This window comes from Echinops telfairi, unplaced genomic scaffold (assembly GCF_000313985.2).
Source record: "Echinops telfairi isolate 266 unplaced genomic scaffold, ASM31398v2 ScPeMD7_9;HRSCAF=40, whole genome shotgun sequence".
In the NCBI taxonomy this organism is placed as follows: Eukaryota; Metazoa; Chordata; class Mammalia; order Afrosoricida; family Tenrecidae; genus Echinops; species Echinops telfairi.
The window spans coordinates 47,152,271-47,173,193 of NW_022103906.1; the positions used below are offsets into that span (position 1 = coordinate 47,152,271).

At 45.2% G+C, this 20,923-nt stretch overlaps 1 protein-coding gene across 8 annotated transcripts; it reads left to right on the forward strand.

Moving 5' to 3' along the window:
• The first annotated feature begins 245 nt into the window (after positions 1-245).
• On the forward strand, positions 246-20,700 carry TRMT9B (tRNA methyltransferase 9B (putative)). Of its 8 annotated transcripts, XR_006679782.1 has the most exons (6): positions 246-385; positions 4,277-4,397; positions 6,007-6,171; positions 13,710-13,883; positions 18,887-20,132; positions 20,510-20,700. XR_006679782.1 is itself a non-coding variant. In XM_045286949.1 (5 exons), exons 2-5 carry the CDS (start codon positions 4,340-4,342, stop codon positions 19,891-19,893), a joined length of 1,404 nt encoding a protein of 467 aa, XP_045142884.1. In that variant the 5' UTR covers positions 246-385; positions 4,277-4,339; the 3' UTR covers positions 19,894-20,194. The 8 variants fall into 8 exon arrangements, 7 of the variants coding, with proteins under 7 accessions (XP_045142884.1, XP_045142886.1, XP_045142885.1 ...); XM_045286949.1 differs by lacking the exon at positions 20,510-20,700 and having other exon boundaries at positions 18,887-20,194; XM_045286951.1 differs by lacking the exons at positions 13,710-13,883; positions 20,510-20,700 and having other exon boundaries at positions 18,887-20,194.
• Positions 20,701-20,923: the final 223 nt, after the last annotated feature.

Sequence of the window (20,923 nt, forward strand, 5' to 3'; positions counted from 1 at the left end):
ACATTTTCCAGGCACATGATGAAACCATTCATTTTCATTTTTGGAGAAATTCCTGTATGTTTTACGGAAAGCTCTGGACTTGATTTATAGCTTGCTGGGTCTCTCTGGCACACTCCGCGTGTTGACAGTGCTTTCTAATTCCTGCTGCTCTGCAGGGGCGAGAGGTTCGCCTGGGTTACAGCCAGTGGTTCAGTGTTTTCATTATGTAAAAATATCACTAAGCCTCTCTTTCTCCCTAACAGGGCCTGTATCAACAGAGTAATTCACCAGGGGAAAGACCTCTCATTTACGTTACAGATTGAGGAACAATTGTTACTCTGAGCTGGGACCTGCCAGGATTCACAAAGAGGATAAGTCATTTTCCTGTAACCACAAGATGACTCAGGTGAGGAAGCTCTTTCAGCGCCTAATGCAATTCAAACTCTTGTCAGCTTGTTTGATAATGTGCACATCCAGTCAATGTAATTTGCCCCAATATATATAGTTATATCTGTATGATAACATGATGTAAACTGAATTTGGAGTTGATTTTGCACTGAGTGAGAAAAAGATTTCCAAATCATTGTGTGGAATAAGTAAAAATGACCAAACCTTATTTACTATCTTTTAAGAGAGCGAAATGTTTTTGCTAGGTCTTAGGCACATTGGTGAATGTTAATTTTTGTCCCATAGATATTTTCATTACACGATCTATACTGCATGGACGTGGGTGTTGAGATGTGCTGTGTTTTTAAATGCAAAAAAAAAATAAAAGCAAACTAACTCATCATTGTACTCTTCTGATACAATCACATTATTTTAACCGCCCAACTTGCTAACTGACCGACACATTGCCCAGCGAGATCAGTCCCGGGAGAAGGCCAGCATGCTCGCTAAATAGAGGGGCAGCAAAAAACAGGAGTCCCTCATGGAGATGGTTTGGCGCAGTGACGGCAACAGTGGGCTCAGGCAGAGGGATGAAGGTGAGGACGGTGCAGGACCAGGCAGTGTTCCCTTCTGTTGTGAACAGGGTCTCTGTGGGTCAGAACCAGCTCGACGGTGCCTAACAGGAACACGTGTGGTGACATTGACACATGGCAACGCAAAGGTTGGTCGGCGATGACCGTGTAGTGATTTGGGGAAGGCTGATGAGCACAGTGACGCGGCCTGAAGAGCGGGGTCCATGTCGCTGAAGTGCACATGCAGCAACTGCTGCATCGGCTGTTGCTTGTGTATGTTCTCACCCAAAACAAACAAATAAAACATGCCTGTTTTCAAAAGCACTCTGAGCTTTAACATATCTAGCTTGCAAATAAGTGCACTTGATAGGCCTGGGGAGAGATTAACTACTTCCTGGTTCTCCAAAATGATCTGTCCCTATTGTTTTAGATAGACTTTCTTTTCCTTTCAAATGAATGGCTTACTGTTCAAAGGGAGGGAAAAAAGAATACTGATGTTCACCTGAAATCTCCTCCAGCGATACTTCACACCTTCCTGGTGTCTGTAGGTCCGCTCTTTATGAAACACCGAACGAGGATCCGCTCTGTCCCCTCCATCCCTTCCTTTCCTCGTGGCCAGCTTTCCAAACACCTCAAGTGACCTGAACTCACTGACCTGTGTGCCTTCCCTGTCTCCCATTGTTCACGTTTGCACCGCCAAGAATCAAAGTGACCTGACCTCTTTCGAGCACCCTTGAGCAGATACCTTTTATAAGTTCACTTTAAATTGCAAGAGAAAAAACTGTACAGTTTTTGCCAGACAAAATCATTTTTATAGAATTCCTTTCTTTCCTGCCAGTGCTTCTAAGCTGAAGTCCAAGGTAAAAGGCCCAATTTTTATGCATTCATTTTACAGTATATGATTCCAGAGCTGACTGGTAAATTTCTTTCTTAAAGATTTATTTTTTAATCACACTGGAAATGAATAGCAGTGGCCTTACGGTAATATGTTAAACTCCAACATATTACAGCTCTGGACTTACAGCAAGAGCTTTTAGCCTTCTTTGGTAGTAGAAATCAGCTCATATTTGGGGTTTAAAGGTCCAAGCAAACTTCAGTTGCATTGATCAGTGTTTAATCGTATGATTCAATGAGGTTGGAATGTGTAAGTCTATTTGTGAGCCCTGTTAGAAGACAAGGGTAGAGTCTGCATTGCAGAGCAACCTTCGAGAATCCTCTTGCCAGTGAGCTGTTTTAAGCCGAGCTGGAAACAGTGGTGCCCTACTCAAAGACAGCAGCCCAGCACACCGCTTCAAATGTGGGTCGCTCTCCCACATCAGGCCCCTGTCCACCTCTTGCGAATCTCTCATTCCAGAGCTTCAACCCACAACTTTATTTCTTCTGGTTATTATTCCTATCACCCAAATTCATGGAAGTTTGGGTCTCTTCTGGTGTCCCTCCATCAGCCATGATTGAACCAGTTTGAAGCTCTGAAAAGCAGATTCCAACATAGCTGAGATTTGTCTTAATGAGGCAGAGTGACAATAAAACAGCAAGGTTATCAAAGAATGACGGTGCATACAAACAGGAGCCCATGCTGTTAGAAGCTGATGCTCCTGTAGTATGCAGCCAGGATCCTTGATACCATCTGCTTCCATCAGTTGTTGAGCTCCGTGCTCCCCCTCTATCATGGTAGTGGAGGCGATAGTGGACATGTTTTATCCTTTATTTCAACGTGAGTGACTAGATAAAGTTCTTCAGTGTCTCCGAAGTACAGTACGTAGACCAGAGGAAGCAAACGGAATGTCTTTTCTCTCAGCAAACTCATAATTCCCTTAACTGCTGCCCTCCCTGATAGGAAAACAAAGAGCAAATGTTTTCAGTTCTTCACTGGTTTAAATTAAACATCCTTAGCTTAGGTTTCGCCCGAGGTGAACACTCCCTCCACTCTTTGTTTCTATTCCTAGTCCACTCATTGCTGGCATAGCTATTCTGATCGACAGGGACCATGTAATACTCTTTATGATTTTGTGATGTTATCTCATGGGAATATTAACTTGTTTTACCTTTTGCTCTTAGTGTGAATCTTCTTTTCTTAATCACACTACCAAGTTGAGCAGAAAGTTTCTTTTATATATAAAGTTCATATGAAAAAAATTTCAGGGAATTTACGTGCACAGAGTCTTTTAAAATGTAGTACTGGAGAGCCCTAAGCCTACACATGAATTTTTATAATCTTAACTGTAAAATACAGTTCTTAAAATATGGTTTCATAGCTCTCAAATCTTAAAAATAGACCCGACAGGGTCCCCCCTCTTTGGCAGTTTGAGGGGAGACAGAGGACGGTGTCTGAGGGGACTGAGTTCCCCATATGGCAGATTTTGAGTTTCCCATTGGAGTCAACTCCTTCCGTGCCAACTGGAAGGAATGGGCCGTATGATGTCAGTTGCTAGCAACTCTGACATCTGCAAGTGCAATAAAATCAAATGCATTTGTTTGTGTTCTCTTAATGATCTTGCCTGGCTGACTCCTTGGTGGGAAATTTTTAAATAGACTTAAGTCTGCTAAGAGCGTGATTAAAAAGAAAGCGCTCCGTGTTTGGGTTTCTCTGGTGTGTAGGCAGTCATAGCTGTTCATATGTTTGCTTTGTAAACTCTGGCTGAAGGTGCGATATAAACTGTTTCAATTTGGTCAGACCTCAAAACTCAGACTTATGCTGCTAGGAGTCTGCTGGAAATTCGTTTTTATAGGGTTGTGGTCATTTTTTTTCAGGTCCAGAGTGATTAAAGACAACCTTTCACTCATTTGTCTTCTTGCATTTTATCCTGGAATGCTCTTCCTTATCATAGAATCCCAGGAATAAATCCAGAAGGAAGGATGGAATTAGAAAATCATCATTTGGGTTAATCACAGTAACAGGCGGGAAAGGCCGAAGGAGGTTAAAAGTAGTGAGTTAAAGTATGCGAAATCAGGATGTTTGCACAGTCTCAAAATCCCTCTCCACAAGATTGACAGAGGGGAACATCGTTACTTTTCCATGGAGTAGGTTTACTAAGTACTTCCTATTTCCCGGGATGGGGGTGGCCAGGGTCGGGGGGAGGAGCAGAGGCTGCCTGGCTTCGGGCCCTTCTCTCACCACACTGCCGTCTGAAAGGTGTCCAGTGTAGGCTTTCCTCCTTTCCTCGCTCCCCAGGGGGAGAAGAATGATGCCCTCCTCTGCCCAAACTCCTGATTGGTCCATTTGTAGGGCGGTGAGAGCTAGTGGGTTGCTATGAAACGGGAAACTATAGTGCTACCCATGGGTGGTTTTAGCGGGCCTTCCAGTCTAAGAAAAGAGGCCTGGTGGTCTTCTTTTGCAGATGAGCCCCGAAAACTGTGGATCACAGTCTATTGTCTGAAGCATCCATCCGCGTCCTCTGGCTATGTCCTCAGGACGGCCAGTTACTGGAGAAGGATATATCACACTCATGAAGTGGCGAGGTGAGAATAGCTCTCAGAGAGGTGGCGTAGCACCCTGGCGGTCAAAGTGGGCTCAGACGTAGCAGCAGTCATGAAGCTGATGCAGGACGGGACATGTTTCCGTCTGTTCTACATGCGGTCGCCGTGCATTAGAGCCAGTTGGTGGGCAACCGCGGCTCCGTGCACGGTGGTTGCGACAAGGTGCTCAAGCGTAAGCACCTTTGTGAGGCTGGCTCAAGACTGCACTCCACGGCCCCCTGACGAAGGGCAGCAAGGAATACTCCGCTCTGCTCAAAGGTAGAGCCCATTCTGCGTGTTTCCTTCCTCCTTGATTAAGGAGCTCCTGTGCGTTGAGTATGGAGGCTTCAGCCCTCCGTGACCCACCTGGTTCCTCCAGGGGCATCCCGCCAGTGCCAGAGACAAACAGCTGAAGGATGACGACAGAGCCTTGTACTCCATAGACACATCGTGGGGTGCAGGGCGAGTCTAAGGGGGTACGGTGAGGGGGGGGGGGCGCAGAGCTGCACTACCTGGTACGCACCAGTAGGGCTATGTGGCTTCTTACATGAGAGCAAATATTGCTTATGTTAGTGGCTAACATACGACAGTCTGAGCCCCTGTCCTTTCCCGTGGAACACCCTCACTCTGATACGGCCAGAGAATCTTTAAAGGATGGAGCGGGCAGCCCGCAGAACTGATTGTGTACTTCCCCCTCTTCTGCTGGCCCAGATGCTGCAGGGGAGGGCTAGGCACGGCTTCCTGGAGGAGGTAAGTTGTGCCAAGAATGAATAGAAGTTATCCAGGTGTAAGGCATTGAATTATGTCCCGTCCCACCTTCTGAAATGTGTGTGTGTGAGTGTGTGTGTGCTGTAAATCTTACCCTCAGACCTGTGGTTATAATTCTCTTTGGGAATTCATTCTTGTTGTGGAGAGGCCATATAAATGCTGAAAGTGTTTTCTTATTATTATTATTAAATAAATCATTTATTGGGGGATTTTACATATATTATAACAAACCATACATCCGTTTTCTCAAGTGGACGTGTACAATTATTAAATGCCGAATGTGTTTTAAGCCAATCACTTTTGAGGTATAAAAAGAGCAAATTAAGCCTTGAAGAGCAGCCAACTGAGATGGGAGAAGATAGCTTCTCCAACCCCCTCCATAGCCCCCACCCCCAACTCCCTGAACATTACCAGGGAACCAGAGGCCACGGAATTCCCATCGATGACACCATTACCAAACCATTACTTTCTGAACACGACTGCATAGGTAAAGACTTTGTCTTTGCCTTCTTGTCTCTCGGCAGTGGTGACGAGGGTCTGGTACAGGTGAGTGTGCTGAAGAGGAGCCCAGTGCTTGCAGACTGCACCGCGTGGTGAGGACCCCTGTGTGTCAGAGTGGAACTGTGCCACACAGGCTTCAAACACAAATGTTCTGGGCAGTAAGTTGCCAGACTTTTCTTCCGAGGAGCGTCTGGGTGGACAAAGACTGCCAGCTGTTTGTGCTTTCGTCTTTTTGTACCACCCAGGGACTTGGCAGACGTAGGTCCCCAAACCTATAGGACAGCTGTCCCCTCACTCAGCTGTCAGGTGCACACGGTGACCTGCTTCCCTTGGCGTGGCCCAGTCTTCCCCAGGATGGACCAGGAAGCCGCCCAGCTGGAGAAGCAGCACGTGCATGATGTGTACGAGAGCACCGCGCCTTTCTTCAGCGACTTGCAGAGCAAAGCCTGGCCGCGCGTCCGCCAGTTCCTCCAGGAGCAGAGGCCAGGGAGCCTCGTCGCTGACATAGGTAACCCAGCGCCGTGTCCCGTGGTGCCACACGCATGCCTTCGTGCTGTTTTTCTGTTCCGATTCAGTGTGCTTTCCCATTCTAACAAAACCCAAACTCGCTGCCACCAAGTCGATGCCGACTCACAGGGACCCGAGAGGACGGGGAGGGTTGTCACGGTGGGTTTCTGAAACTGGAACTCTTCGTGGGAGTAGAAAGCCCTGTGTCTCCCTTATCAGCTTGGATGCTCTTGTTCCATTCGTGGCAAACCAGTGCTGAGCATTCTTGCTCTATAGCAGAAACGCGTGCCTGTGCTCAAGTGAGCCAGCAAACCACTTGCCACATCCGCAGAGTAACCGCCTCTCCAGAACCTCAAAGGACCTGACATTGATTGACTAGCTCAGGATGAGAAGGGCCGCCCGTGAAGCTGGCCGTGTTCAGTGTAGAGGCATTCACCTTGGTGAGTATCGTGTTGCGCGCTGGGGGCCCACCTTGAAGGGCTCTCGTGCTTTCTGTGACTTGATGGCAGTGAATGAGAGATTGCTCGTGGTGCTTTGCCACTGTCAGGTAGGGCACAATAACCCCCTCCGAGTACCTGTGCACCCTTCCAGGTCCATCTGTAGCAAAGAGGCCGTCGTCACTCCTGTCCGTCTCCTGGGTTTTGTACTGCTCTGCTCACATGTTAACTCTTCCGTGAAGGGAAACCCCAGAGATGAATAGAAGGAAGGAAAGGATAATAAGATAACTGTCCCCAAGGAAAATAGTTTGCTTTTCATTCTGGGAGTTCTGGCTAGCACAAATCACCAACTTTTTGTTAGTATGGTTAATTTGATGGGTTATTAAATTATGATTAGTATGCATTATTATCATGATAAATGGAGAAAAGCTTGAAGTTGTCAAGAATTTTGTCTTGCTTGGATCCACAATCCATGAACATGGAAGCAGCCATCAAGAGATCAAAAGAGGTGCCACACTAGGTAAATCTGCTGCATGAGACCTCTTTAGAGTACTGAAAGCAAGGATGTTTCTTAGAGGACTAAGGTGCATGTTTGAGGACTAACAGCAAGCCATGGTATTTTCAATTGCCTCATATGTACATGAAAGTTAAATGTGGAATAAAGAAGACAGAAGAAATCTATGCATTTGAATTGTGGTGCCAGAGAATATTGAAAGTACCATGTGGTGCTAAAAGGACAAACCAATCTATCTTGGAATAAGTATAGCCAGAGTGCTTTTTAAAGGCCAGGATGGTGGGACTTCCTCTTACAAACTTTGGACATGTTGTCAGGAGCGACGGGTCCCTGGAGAACCTAGACCCTGGAGAAGGATATCGTGTCCAGTAGGGGAGAGGGGGGCAGAGGAGAGGAAGGCCCTCAGGGAGATGGACTGACACAGTGGCTGCAACAATGGGCTCACGCGTAGGAACCATTGGGAGGATGGCACAGGCCCGGGTCCTATTTCGTCCTGTTGCACATAAGGTCAGTATGGGTCACAACCGACTCTGTGGCACCTAACAAAGACAACGTAACGTCACTGATACCGTACATAGGAGAAAAGAAAGCAGAAGTAATCACGTTCCAGTTGGCCAAACAGGAATGCTGCTGGCAGCTTAGCTGCTTTCATTTCAACTTGCTGATGACTGAAATTTTATTAGCCTCATCGTCCTATTCCCCAATCAAGCAGAGTTGCTCAATTTTGCGATAATGGCTCATGCATGGAAATTAAGCCTGGGGGGCAGATATCAAGGACTAAATAAGTAGGGACTATCATCTAAATGAAAAGGACTTTAGTTAGTTACAGGGAGCAGATATACCAGCGTACTCTCAGGAAATACCGTGGCCTTTGCAATTATAGCAGGGCCATTGGGGTGGTTAATTTGAGGCCAGTCAAAGTCAAGTGCATGCGAAGGCGCTTGGGTGTTGTTCTGCGGCCCCAGGTCTTTCCTTGGATCCGCTGTGAAAGGAGGAGAAGGAGCAGCAGAGCTTCTTTTTTTTTTAACTAGGATTCTTTTCTTTCTTTTAACAACTTATTAGGAGTTCTCAAATATATCTTTAAATTACAATCCACAGGTCTATTAGATCAAGAATAGGTGTACAACGGATGCCATCACTTTCAAAACATTTCCGTTCTTCTGGAACTCCTTGATAGCAGTTCCTCTGTATCCCTCCTACCCACATTACCACCCCCTCTTGAACCCTTCGTGTATATCATCATTATTATAGTTTTTTGACATAGCTTACACCTCCCAGTGCATCCATTCACCTAAATTTCTGATGCGCATTCCCCTCAAGTGGGGCTGGATAGTCATAGTTGTTACCAGTTCCCCCTTCCTTTCTTCCACGCTCTCCCTGTACCCTCGGGGAGTCATTACTCCCATTACTGTTTCTGAGGGATTTATCTATCTTGGGTTTCGTGCATCGAGACCTTAATTGTACCAATGTAATTATGCAGATTAGTGACATTAGTGAGGTAAAACTAAGGCCCTAATAGTGGGGGGAGGACATTGTAAAGAACCAGTTATGTGTTTCCTCAGTGCTCTACGGCACCCTGGATATCTCGGCCCTTCCATTGGGCCCTTCTCTGAGGGACTGTCCAGTTATCTTACAGATGGACACTGGGCCTCCACGTGGCTATGCTCCTTCTCATCAATGTGGTTGCTTGTTTTTGAACTTCCCGTCGACACCTCATGATTGTACGGCTGCTGTGCTCCTTCCAGGTGTGCTTGTTGCTTCCCAGGAGCAGAGATTTTTTGACCAGGACTTTTGCACCATCTTCACCTCTAGTCATTTTATTTATGCGTACAGTAGAGTCCCGGACCTCGGCGATTATCCGTTCTAGAAGGAGCATTGCGATGCGATGCAGTGGAGTTCCGAATCAATTTTTCCCATAAGAAATAACAGAAAATGGATTAATCCATTCTCAACCACCAGGCTTTTACCCTAACTTTGCCTTTTTATATCAAATACTACACAGAAATTCCAAAATAAATAAGTTCAGAGTTAAATAATATAATTTAAATAACACAACATTGAAAAGTTTTTAACAACTACAGCATGGCCCATACCTTGAGATGGATGAGGATCTGGATCTGTGGACAGGATGTGGGGAGGAGGGATGAAGAGAGAGTCACTGTTGGGAAGAGGAATCCCCTTCCATAGAATCAACTGGTAACTGCTTTTCAGGAATTTTTCCCTTCTTTGCCTTTTTTCACCAGGACCTGGCTGGCTTTCTCTTAAAAAAACCTGTCCAATGTGGTCTGCTCTTGGCATTTCCTTAACTGTTTTCTAAAAGGGCTTACTAAATTATCATCAACAATATCAATAACACGGTTAACCAGTTCCTTATCATAATGATTCTTTTCAAAAGAAACTTTCTTAGGACCCATGTGTCTTATCTAAAAACAGTACAAAAAGCCACAAAAACTAAGAAAATTATAGCAAAACACTTGGAACACAGCCGCAAGAGGTTTAAACAACACGTACTAACAATGGCAACTAACGCTGAGTGACGACTAACTGCTTTTGTTTACAAAAATAACATGCATCTAAGCAAATGTGAAGAAAGCCGATGGTACCTGGCTATCAAACGATATAACGTCTGGGGTCTTAAGGGCTTGAAGATAAACAAGCTGTCATTTAGCTGAGAAGCAACAAAGCCCACAGGGAAGAATCACATCAGCCTGTGTGATCATGAAGTGTCGAAGGGATCAGGTATCAGGCATCAAAGACTCAGAGCAAAAAATCATACTGATGTGAATGAGGGGGAGTGCAGAGTGGAGACACAAAGCCCATCTGTAGACAGTTGGACATCCCCTTCCAGAAGGATCACAAGGAAGAGACAAGCCAGTCAGGGTGCACTGCTGAAACATACAACTTTCCTCTAGTTCTTTAATGCTTCCTACACACACACAAAATCATGACCCCAATTCTACCTTACAAATTCGGCTAGACCAGAGCATGTACATGGGTACAGATAAGAGCTGGAAACACAGGCAATCCAGGACAGATAAACCCCTCAGGACCAATAATGAGAGTAGCAATACCAGGAGGGGAAGGGGAAGGTGGGTAGAGAAAGGGGGAACTGATCACAATGATCTACATATAACCTCCTCCCTGGGGGACGGACAACAGAAAAGTGGGTGAAGGGAGACATCGGTCAGTGTAAGACATGAAAAAATAATAATTTATAAATTATCAAGGGTTCATGAGGGAGGGAGGAAGAGGAAAAATGAGTAGCTGATACCTAGGGCTCAAGTAGAAAGAAAATGTTTTGAAAATGATGATGGCAACAAATGTTCAAATGTGCTTGACACAATGGATGAATGTATGCAATGTGATAAGAGCTGTATGAGCCCTAAATAATTTTTTTAAAGAAAAAAATCACATGCATAGGGTCGAATTCCGATGTTTTGTTCAAGCTCTGATACAAAATTTCCTCGACATTTCGAGTCGAAATCGGTATATGTCTAGTACTGATGCAGTTGAGTACCGGGGTTCTACTGTATGTAATATACATTATCTTTTAAGTAATTGAGATACCTTTTGCCTCTGGCCCTTAAACCAAAATCAAACTCACTGCCATTGAGTCAATGCCAACTCATAGCGAACCTCTAGGGCAGAGTTGAACTGTCCCTGTGAGTTTCCAAGACTGCAACTCTCTCCAGGAGTAGAAAGCCCCATCCTTCTCCCACTCTGGCCCTTATTACTCAAAATGTCTGTGGCCAGTTAGTTTGGTAAGCCATTCTCTATCATCCTCTCTCCTTGAATCTCTGGAAAGGTAAAGCCCTTCGTTTGTGGTGGGTCCTGGGCCTACAGAATAAATCTTATTCCCCCTTGTCTCTGGCCCAGGAAATGAATGGGAACACAAATGGGATACAGTCTTCTCTTTCTCATGAGAAAAACCAATTCTCACTCAGCTAAGATTTGGCCCAAAGAGGGTGACGAAGCAGTTGTTTCTGCAAACTTCGGAGGAAACATTCAGATTCCCTTTGTTCGCTTCAACAAGTGGATGCCCTCCATGGACCGAACCATGTTATTGAATTGAAATAATCATTTTTCGTCTTTAGCATGGTGTTGTACAGAGTGCAGAACAGCATGTACCGCCTGCACACACTTCTCTGCAAGGGGACCATTTCAGGAGTGTCTCTAAAGAAGTATGACTGTTGAGTCCGGAGCTTACTGTGGCATCGAGCATTCTGGCTGGCCAGACCTGGCAATATTTCTGAATTCCTCAGGATAAAAACTTCCCCTTTCCAGCATCCCATTATACTCCATTAGGTCATGGATGATTGCATTCTATTTGGGAGATTCACCAAGATTGCACGTCTCTGAAATTGATAAAGGTGTCCGGAGCTTTGGGGATGTGTCAGGGACTATTTAGATTTGAAACAACCTCTGCTTCCTCCTCATTTCCAGTTTCTGGAGAGCTAGGTCCTTCTAGCTCTAATGGGCTAGGAACCTGGTTTTAATAGTATCTTTGAAATAATTTTCCCTTCTAGTTCTCTAAATGTAGTCCCTGATCCTTCTTTTAAAAGGCCAAAAATCATAACAATTATAGGATAATGTTTCTTAATGTATGAGCACCATCTGGAAGCCCTCGGGTTTAATTTTTAAACACTTAGAGAATTTTATTTTCTCCATGATTGCTCTGGAATAAAGAGACTTAGTGGGATTGCCTTCGAATCAAGAGCCCAGTAGGAGCCCTGGTGTCCATGTGGGTTACTTGTTGGACTGGAAAGTACAAGGTCAGCTGTTTGAACCCACCAGCCGCTCAGCAGGAGAAAGGTAAGGCTTACTGCTCGCATAAAGATTTACAGCCTCAGAAACCCGCAGGGGCAGTTGACTCATTGGAAGTGTGTTTTGTTTTGTTTAGAGTCTAGTGATTGAAAGCACTTAGGCTGCTCACCAAAATGTCACCAGTTCAAACCCGCCGGTCACTTCACTGGAGAAAGAGGTGGCAGTCTGCTTCCACGAAGCTGACAGCCGGGAAACCTTTGGGGGCAATTGCGCTACATCCTATGGGGTCACCGTGAAGCGGAGTTAACCAGGTGGCAGTGATTTTTCTGCCCTCAAACAATGGATATTCTTTCTCAGTGAGCATCATTAGGAATGGTGACCCATTTGATCTAAAACATTTCTCAGAGCCCAGACGTGAACATCGAAATAATAACACTGGATATTTTTTAACTCACAAACACCCCACCCTCAGCTGGAATCAATGCACCTTAATTATGCTTGTGTCATTTCAGAACATTCTGAAAAGTACATATCAAGAGGAGTTATTAAAGAATGCCATGGTATTATGTCAGAAGTAGCAAATAAATCATCTTTAAATAGCTATTGTTTTTTGGTAATGGCTAAATATATATCACTAATACCTGTATATATAAATATCTCCAACTGATATCTTTATTTTTTAATGAGGTATTTGTTTGTATCTAAATAACTGCAGTACCAGCTGCATTCTGTAGAAAGCTTAGGTTACATATGAACAAGAATGCTGAAAATGTTCACCTGTTACAAGACACAAAACTGTCTGTTTTGGAACTCAGCTGGACATTTGCTATTATTCTCTTCTGTAACCCATAGCTCAAAGCTCACTATCTTCTCTGATCATGATGGTTATGAATCTGTTACATTTTTCGAATAGAAGCTTTCCATTTGATTCATGAGATGTTAAAACTTTAAATGTTTCTAGAAAGAAACTGAATGAGATATCAGAGAAATAGAGTATTAAGTTCTGGATAAAAGTTTGTTGTTGTTTTTCAAGATAGCTATTCCCTCATATGATGACCTTCTGCATCAGTCATGGGAGCCCTGGTGGTGTAGTGGTGACATGTGGCGTTGCTAATCACAAGGTCAGCAGTTCCAAACCATCAGCTGCTCCTCGGGACGAAGACAAGGTTTTCTACTCCCAGAGAGAGTTGCAAAGGGAGTTACAGTGTCAGAAACCCACAGGGTCCCATCTGCCCTGTCCTGGAGCATCTCTCCCAGTCCAAATCAATTCAATGGCAGTGGGTTTGGTTTTTGTCGGTTGCTTGCGTGGTTCTTACCTGAATAATATCAGTAAGGCCTAATTGGCCTGATCTTTGGGCCGCACAAATCCTAGAAGTGAATGTCAAAGACAGCCCATTGATGGAGGGAAAAAGCTTCCTGTCACAGTTGTACATGAACGTTTTGAAGCCCCTCCGTCTGTGCATACTGCATGAAATCCTCAGGTGCAGGTGACTGGCATCCAGGGACTGCATAGTCCCCTGTGGTCAGCTAAGACTTCTTCCGAGGGTTCAACAGTGTGCTTAGCTCCACGGACCTTATCTCCTTAACTGCCCCCAGATGTTATTGCCTGTTTCCATTTCCTGTTTCTCTTCTATGTTTGACATATGGAAATGCGTTAAGCATTCCCTGGAAGCTGGCTTTCAATTTTGTGAATGTCTTCGTGCTGTGTTGTGTTCTGTTTGGGTACATTCGTTAGCACAGGTGCTTTGTTACGAGACAAACGAGCTGGCAGGCTTTCCTCTGTTGGTTAAGGACAGCGCGTCATTCAGGGCTTTTCTCTTTCAGGTTGTGGCACTGGAAAGTATCTGAAAGTGAACAGCCAGGTACACACCCTGGGCTGTGACCACTGCGGGCCATTGGTAGAGATTGCCCGGAATAGAGGGTGTGAAGTCATGGTATGTGACAACCTTAATCTCCCCTTTAGGGATCAGGGCTTCGATACCATCATCTCCATAGGAGGTAAGGCAGCCCGGTCACGAGTCCGCTCTTCGCCATGAAAATAATGTAACAGGGTTGATGAGGCCACTCTCACAATCCAGCTTCCATTCTGTGGAGCAAGGTCTAAATCATTCATGTTTACCTAATTACTATATATACATATATATGTGTGTGTGTGTGTGTGTGTGTGTGTGTGTGTGTATTTCAATTAGTGAGGTGTGTGTGTGTGTGTATTTCAGTTAGTGGGCTCTGGTGGTATAATGATTACTCATTGGGCTTCTAACTCCAAGGTCAGCAGTTTCAAACCACCAGCCGCTCTGAGGGAGAGAGAAAAGGCTTTCTACTCCCATAAAGAATCATTGGCTCAGAAACCCAACAGGGACAGTTCTACGCTGTCTGAGAGGGGCGCTAGGAGTCAGAATCCCCGCAATGGCTGGAATTTGGTTTTGATTTGGTATTTCAACTGTTATTTAGCTAATAGCCACTGAATGCACTTAGGGTAGGAAGCGGTTAAACCTGCACAGTGTGACGGTACACGGTCCAGTGTTTCCTTCTGGCTTACTTCTCTTGGGAGTAAGAGTACCAGAGGAACTGTGTGCATGAGAGTAACCCTGGGCTAGACTGAAAGGAGCTCAGCTTCCTCCAACGTCAGGTTGATTCCCAGGCGTCATATTACCGTTTCCGGCCACACGATGCCCTTTGGGAGCAGATTGTTGTAGGCGACTCGGGCCCTGAATGTGACCCAGAATGTGTCGTCTAATCAGCCACCCACTCGCACTCGAGTCCCTGAGAAAGATGGGTCCCACCAGGCCCCAGATCGCATTGTTTACCTGGCCACTCGGCTTCCTTACTGCCAATAAGTGTTCCTGAATCTAGGCAGAGGAGTTCTTCATGCCCTCCCAACAGGGTACCCACAACTACCTGAGCCCCAAAGGTACGGACACAGCAAAAACCCATGCCTGAAAGACACACGGGTGAGGAACATTTCCCCTGAGACTGGTGCTCCTGAAACCTAGCTTGTCAGTGCCATTTAGATAGGCCAGAGGCAGCCACCATTTACTAGAGCAATTCTGTGGCAACTTCTTTTGCACAAAGAAAAACCCCTTTCAAAGCAAACTGTCGGCTTCAGTGCACTTTTTAAAAATTAATCTAATATATAATAAACTCTTCTAAAGCCAGGGGAGACTATGAAAAATGGACTGCTATTCATGATAAAAATACAGAATGAGAGGGGTTTTTTCCTCCCCCATAATGGATGGAGGAGCGATTTATTCAACATTCAGTGGGAGTAGTGCCTTTTGCATAGGGCGAAGAGGTGTGCCCAGGCCCCCTAGTCTTGAAACTAGTTGGGACCAACAGGAGCTGGTTGCCATGGAAACCTATTCCAGGGCAGCCCTGTTTGATTGCAGTTGAAACAATGAAGTCCGTTGTGCTTGGAAGCAATGAGAGATTCTTTTTGAACTAAGCAATATGATACAATGCTTGGAACCCTTGCCCAAAACAAAGACTTGGGCTTCCTTTTTCCTCTGAAATAATGAGAAATCAGAGAAGTGCCCTGGCGCTGTTTACATTCATGTTAGCATAAGGCTAACGGTGACACTGAACCGTGGGAGAGACGTGGAAAGGACTGTGAGGATGGGGCAGGAGCCGACCATGTTTCATTCTGTTGGGGGTTGGGGCTCTTTGAGTCCGGACCCCCTCTGGGGCACCTGATAGTGACCATGGCTCCTGGGGGGAAGTGCACAGTTAAGTCCAGAGTTGCAGCTGAGTCTCACACCTTGCCCCCGGAGGAAATAGAGCACACCTGGTTACCGTTTTTCTCCTTAAATGGAGAAATAGCATGTTTGTTTATGAGCTGTAACTGTAGGTTAATGTCGTGTGGTAATTATAAGCTAGATTTCTCATTTAGAGCTCTAACATGAGCAATTTCAAAAGAATCTCTCTCTTGCACCCACATAGATTTACTTCCCTAATTATATCTGCATGTGTGGGTAATTAGGGTTAACATCAAGAATATAATATATCTTTTGCTTTCCATGTCTCTTGATAATAATAATATGAGAGAGAACATGAGAGTTATCTACACATCCCTGTTTTACTAACAGATTGGGAAATGAGAAACTCCACTTCCTTTTGGATAGTCTGGAGAAGTTCAAGGGAAATTTGGCAGCACCTTAAGCTAGTGTGGGCCAACTACCCCTTTCATGCTAGTAGTCCTCAACAGGGGTGATGCTGGCTTCCCCACCCGCAGAAGACTTGTGAAGGTCTGGAAGTTGTCACAGTTGTGTGGGTTTAATGAGTGTCCCCCTCCCCTCCACGTACACAGCAAAGGATTAAGTAACTCGTGGTGTCAATCACGCACAGCTTAGGAAACCCTGCTTTATGCTAAACCCATAGCTTCAGATTGAGATATGCTTATGGTGAGCAAGACCAGATACGCACTTGAAGAGTAACAACAATACATCATACAGTATCAACAGGCCTTTCAAGAGGGTTCTGGAATCCAGCACTTGAATTCAGCCTACTTCTTTTCTGGGCTCTCAGGAGAACATATGGAGAGTGATATGTTTCCCTTTAAGTTATGATTTTGGTTTCTAAAATGGGAGGGGCATCTTTTTCATCCTTTAAAAAGTCAACATCGTTCCCTGACATTGACAATTCATAGAAAGAAACACATCCTTCCATCTAATTTTAGTTCTGTTCACAATGCTTTTAATAGAACATGCGTAGATATGCATGCATTATACATTATATATGTAACAAATAAATCTTCATCTGTAAGCTTTTTCCTTTTTCATAAATGTTCAGATGACAGGGAGCTATTTATTATCACATGTTAAATATAAATATAAAATCATAAGTGAAAGTCAGGTCTTTTTTGAATGGAATGATAGTATTTCAAGTATTGAAGAATCAATGCCCAAGTACAGGAATGTAAAGAGCGTCCTCTTTAAAACGAAACAATCACAAGTGTGTGTAAGCCCGATAGAGTGCAAAATGGCTCACAGACCCAGCTGCTAATCCAAACGTTAGAGGTTCAGGTCCCTCCACAGGCCCCTCAGAAGACAGGCTTGGTAAACGCCTTCTGGAAAATGGGCGATGGAAATGATAGGGAGCACAGGCCTACACCGTACCCAGGAGCTGAGCCCTGACAGCTGTGTGTTGTTAACTAAGAATCTAAATACTAGCGTTCTCTGAGTCAACTGCAAAGCCTGTTGTAGTCAAAGGATCCTGTTCTACTGATATCTTTTCTCTTATGGTACAATCAATAAAGAGAGAAGATTTGGAAAACTGTTCACTGTGAATTAATTGTAAATGATGGCAAATATTTATGAGGCGTCAGAGTTAGACATTGCAAATCTTTCTCTGGCTTGCCCCCTCTGGCTCAATGACCCAAGACCCTGCTTCTCAATACATATGCTTTTAAATTTATTATCTGGAGGTTTATTTTCTTGAAAGGCAAAACAAAAGTTGAAAAGAAAAGTCTGAAATCTGGAGTGAGATAAAACGACAGGCCAGGGGCACAAGTCTGGCGACTGGTGGCTCTAGAAGGAATCACACCGATGGCCTTTGCTGACACATTTCCGCTGTGAGCCTCTAGCTTGCTGACATGGGGCACTGAAGAGGGTTGCCCAAACAGGAGTGTTCAGAGATTGCTTGGGACTCATTTCCTCCCCAGGATACCCGGTGGGCATGTGTGTGGAAAACTAATTGGATGTTTTCCCTTGGCATACTACTTGATTGTACTCCCGCAGGAGCTAACAGATGAGCACTGCCTGTCAAGTGATGGATTAGAAATATGTCTACTGACACACAGGAGACTAGTTAAGGGCAGCTCTGCTTGACCCTCACTGGCTTTGCAGGAGTTAGAAGTAAAATGATGACCATTGGGCTGCTTTTTTTAAATATACACAATCATTTTATAGCATACTGAAATCTTTAAAAGTGATAAGCAATCATTTGGACGCATGTGGAGCCGGTTATCTTTGCATTATCTAGACTGGAGAACCTGATCGTTTGTTTGCCACTTCCACTTGCTTTATTAATGTCATTAACATTGACTGGTGGTTTTAATCCCTGGGTGCTTTACAAGTGCCAGTTGCCCCTTAGAACAATGAATTGTTTCAAGAAGCTCTACCAGGAAACATTTACTAAATTTAGGAATTCCTTTAAAACGTTATAAATGCACACTGGTTATCCTTCTGGTTGTCAAAATTCATAAAATTTCAGAACTAGAAGAAATCTTCCAAGACTCACCACCATCAAGTCGATTGTGACTCATAGTGACCGTAGAGGACGGAGTATGGGCTTGCAAGCTGTCCATCTTGATGGGAGCACAAAGCCTCATTTCTCGCCCCGGGAGCAGCTGGTGGTTTCAAACTGCTGACTTGGCAGTTAGCAGCCCTACAAACTATTTACTCTGGGCTACTTATTTGGATATTAAATCATTTAAAATCTATAGAAGTTCAATCATTTGCCCAAGAGCTTCCTGATAAGTCCGGAAGCCCACGGTGACGGCTCTGTCTCTCCTAAACCTCGGCTGCACGCGGGCTCACAGTTGTGAGGACAGCACAAAGCTGAGTAGTGTTTGGTTCTGTTTTACATCCGCTCCTCTGAGTCAGACTGACTTGACAGCACCTGAGCTCACCATCGTACACCGAGACTCCGGAGCCCTGGTGGTGCAGGGGATAAAGCATGTTGCTGCTCACCCGAGGTCGGTGGTTGGAACCTACTAGCTGCTCCAGACCAGAAAGACGCGACATTCTGCTGTTGTGAATGTCTGTGGCCTTGGGAGCCAGTTCCACCACGTTTTTTTAGGGCCACGAGGAGTCTGCATCAGCTCAACAGCCGGGTCTGTGATTGTGGTTTAAAGTCAGGCCATTTCCACTACCAGACTTATCCTGGAGGACATAAGATTTTACGAATTGTAACTTTTTCTCGTTGTTGTATAGAAAATGCTAGGCTGTAAACGTAGATGGCTGTGTGAATACTCAGTGAGATCTATCTACTGTCTTCTTTTTCAGTCATCCATCATTTCTCTACAAAACAAAGAAGAATCCGAGCAATAAAAGAAATGGCTAGAGTCTTAGCTCCTGGAGGCCAGCTGATGATCTATGTGTGGGCTATGGAACAAAAGCACCGTCACTTTGAGAGGCAAGATGTCCTTGTTCCCTGGAACAGGGCCTTGTGTTCCCCAGCCTTCCCAGAACCCAGCCAGTCTGGAAGGACTCGACAAGGCGGACATGCAGAAAGGAACCATCCTTACCACTCTCCGTGTTCGGAGTGTAGCTATTCTGTTTGTTTTAAAGAGAGAGGTGATTCCAAACAGTCCCACAACACAGGCCACTATATGGCTAGAACCTGTTGTGCCAACATTTCTAAGGAAGGCGAGGAAGAAAACAGGTTCTATAACACATTAGGGAAATCGTTTCGTTCCTGGTTTTTCTCCAGATCTTTGGATGAATCCTTTCTGAGGAAGCAGGTTGACAGAGGGAGACCTTTGTCAAACCCTGGATGGGCTGACAACACTGTCTCCGTTCAGCCTTCCAGGCATTCCAGTTTAGACCTGGGTCGCTGCGAGCCAATGTCGACACAAGGTCAGACTTTAGATGAGGAAGTGTTTGAGGAACCTGCTACGCAGACAAACGTGCAGCGGCTGAGAGCGCCAGGAGCACAGAACCATCGAGGAGGCCATCGAGGAGGGACAGGGGGGAATGGAGAAGGGCCCGGTGGCCCTGAGAGCCGTGTGGGTGCAGGTAGCTTAGAAGAAGGCCATCCTCCTGCTGGAACACGGTTGAGAAAGAGTTCTACCGCTGGTTCCACGGAGTCCATCCCAGAGGGCACGATTCCTGTCGCGCCGCGGCAGCGGGAAGCTCTGGATGCTAGTTCCTTCATGCGTTACTACCACGTGTTCCGCGAAGGCGAGCTGTGCGGCCTGCTGACGGAGCACGTGGCCGAGCTGCGCATCCTGAGCGCCGGGAATGACCACGGCAACTGGTGTCTCATTGCGGAGAAGAGGGGGACTGATTGAGGGGTCACCTGAGACAGCATCCAGTTTTACCCTTTCTTAAGACCCATTTGTGTTTTGTTCTCCAGAGACTGTGCGTTCAACTTCTGTTTAATCCGTGAGACAGAATCATTGCTGGCCCTTAAAGAGTTCAAGAAAAGGGATTTGAGACTGATCATTCACGTGAGAGATTTCAAGAAGGAATTAGAAGATTCGTGTCTGTGTGGTTTGGATTTCTTTTACCCCTGAAAAACCAAATTCTTGTAAGAATCTGTCATTTTCCAGGATTGCATGCTATTGTTTTTCTATCTTCCCCCCCCCCACCCCCCCCCCCCACCCCCCGCCCCAAGATTCTGTTTTAAAATACATCTTTAAAATATAACACTTTTTTTTAAATGAAGGAAGGTAGTGATTTCTTTTGCCCTGGTTGGATTTCAGATCCACGCGCACTGCCCATGTGTCCACTGGACCATCTGCTCCTAGGCTGAGTCATTGTGCCCCTAAGGCTGGTTTCTACTAGGTCTTCAGAAGAGTGAGGGATGGTGGAAAGAGATTCATAACAAGAAGTATTACAAAGATTTCTATAATAAGCCATCCTGTCTCTAGATAAGTGAATAATAAGATTTTCTGTGTTGCTTAGAAGCTTAAAGGTGCCGTTGGCAGGAGAGAGGATGGAGTCTACCTGTATGAGGAGCTGACGCAAGTGCCTGCAGCGCGATTTCTCGCTCTGCCCTGTGAGAAGTGGCATCCTGGTTACAAGCTGTGCTGCTAACTGCAAGATCAGCAGCTCCAGACCACCAGCCCTCTGCAGGAGAAGGACAGGGCTTTCCAGTGCAGTAACGAGTTACCGTCTCGGAAACTCAGAGGCAGTTCCACCCTCTCTGGTAGGGTCATGAGGAGTTGGCATTGACTCAGTGGCTGTGAGTTGGTTGGAAGCAGGGCTTTATCCTTAAAAGACTAAGTATTACTGCTTTCTTATGGATTGAAGAGGTATTTATGAAATAAGAATCTAGATATAAAAGAATCTGGTTAATACACCTTTTTTTTTTAAAGG

Excerpts from the sequence above, each read along its gene's own strand:
- TRMT9B (XM_045286949.1), top strand. The coding sequence starts at position 4,340 with ATGTCCTCAGGACGGCCAGTTACTGGAGAAGGATATATCACACTCATG. Across the intron at positions 6,172-13,709 it reads GAGCCTCGTCGCTGACATAG|GTTGTGGCACTGGAAAGTAT; the intron begins GTAACCCAGCGC and ends TTTCTCTTTCAG. Across the intron at positions 13,884-18,886 it reads TACCATCATCTCCATAGGAG|TCATCCATCATTTCTCTACA; the intron begins GTAAGGCAGCCC and ends CTTCTTTTTCAG.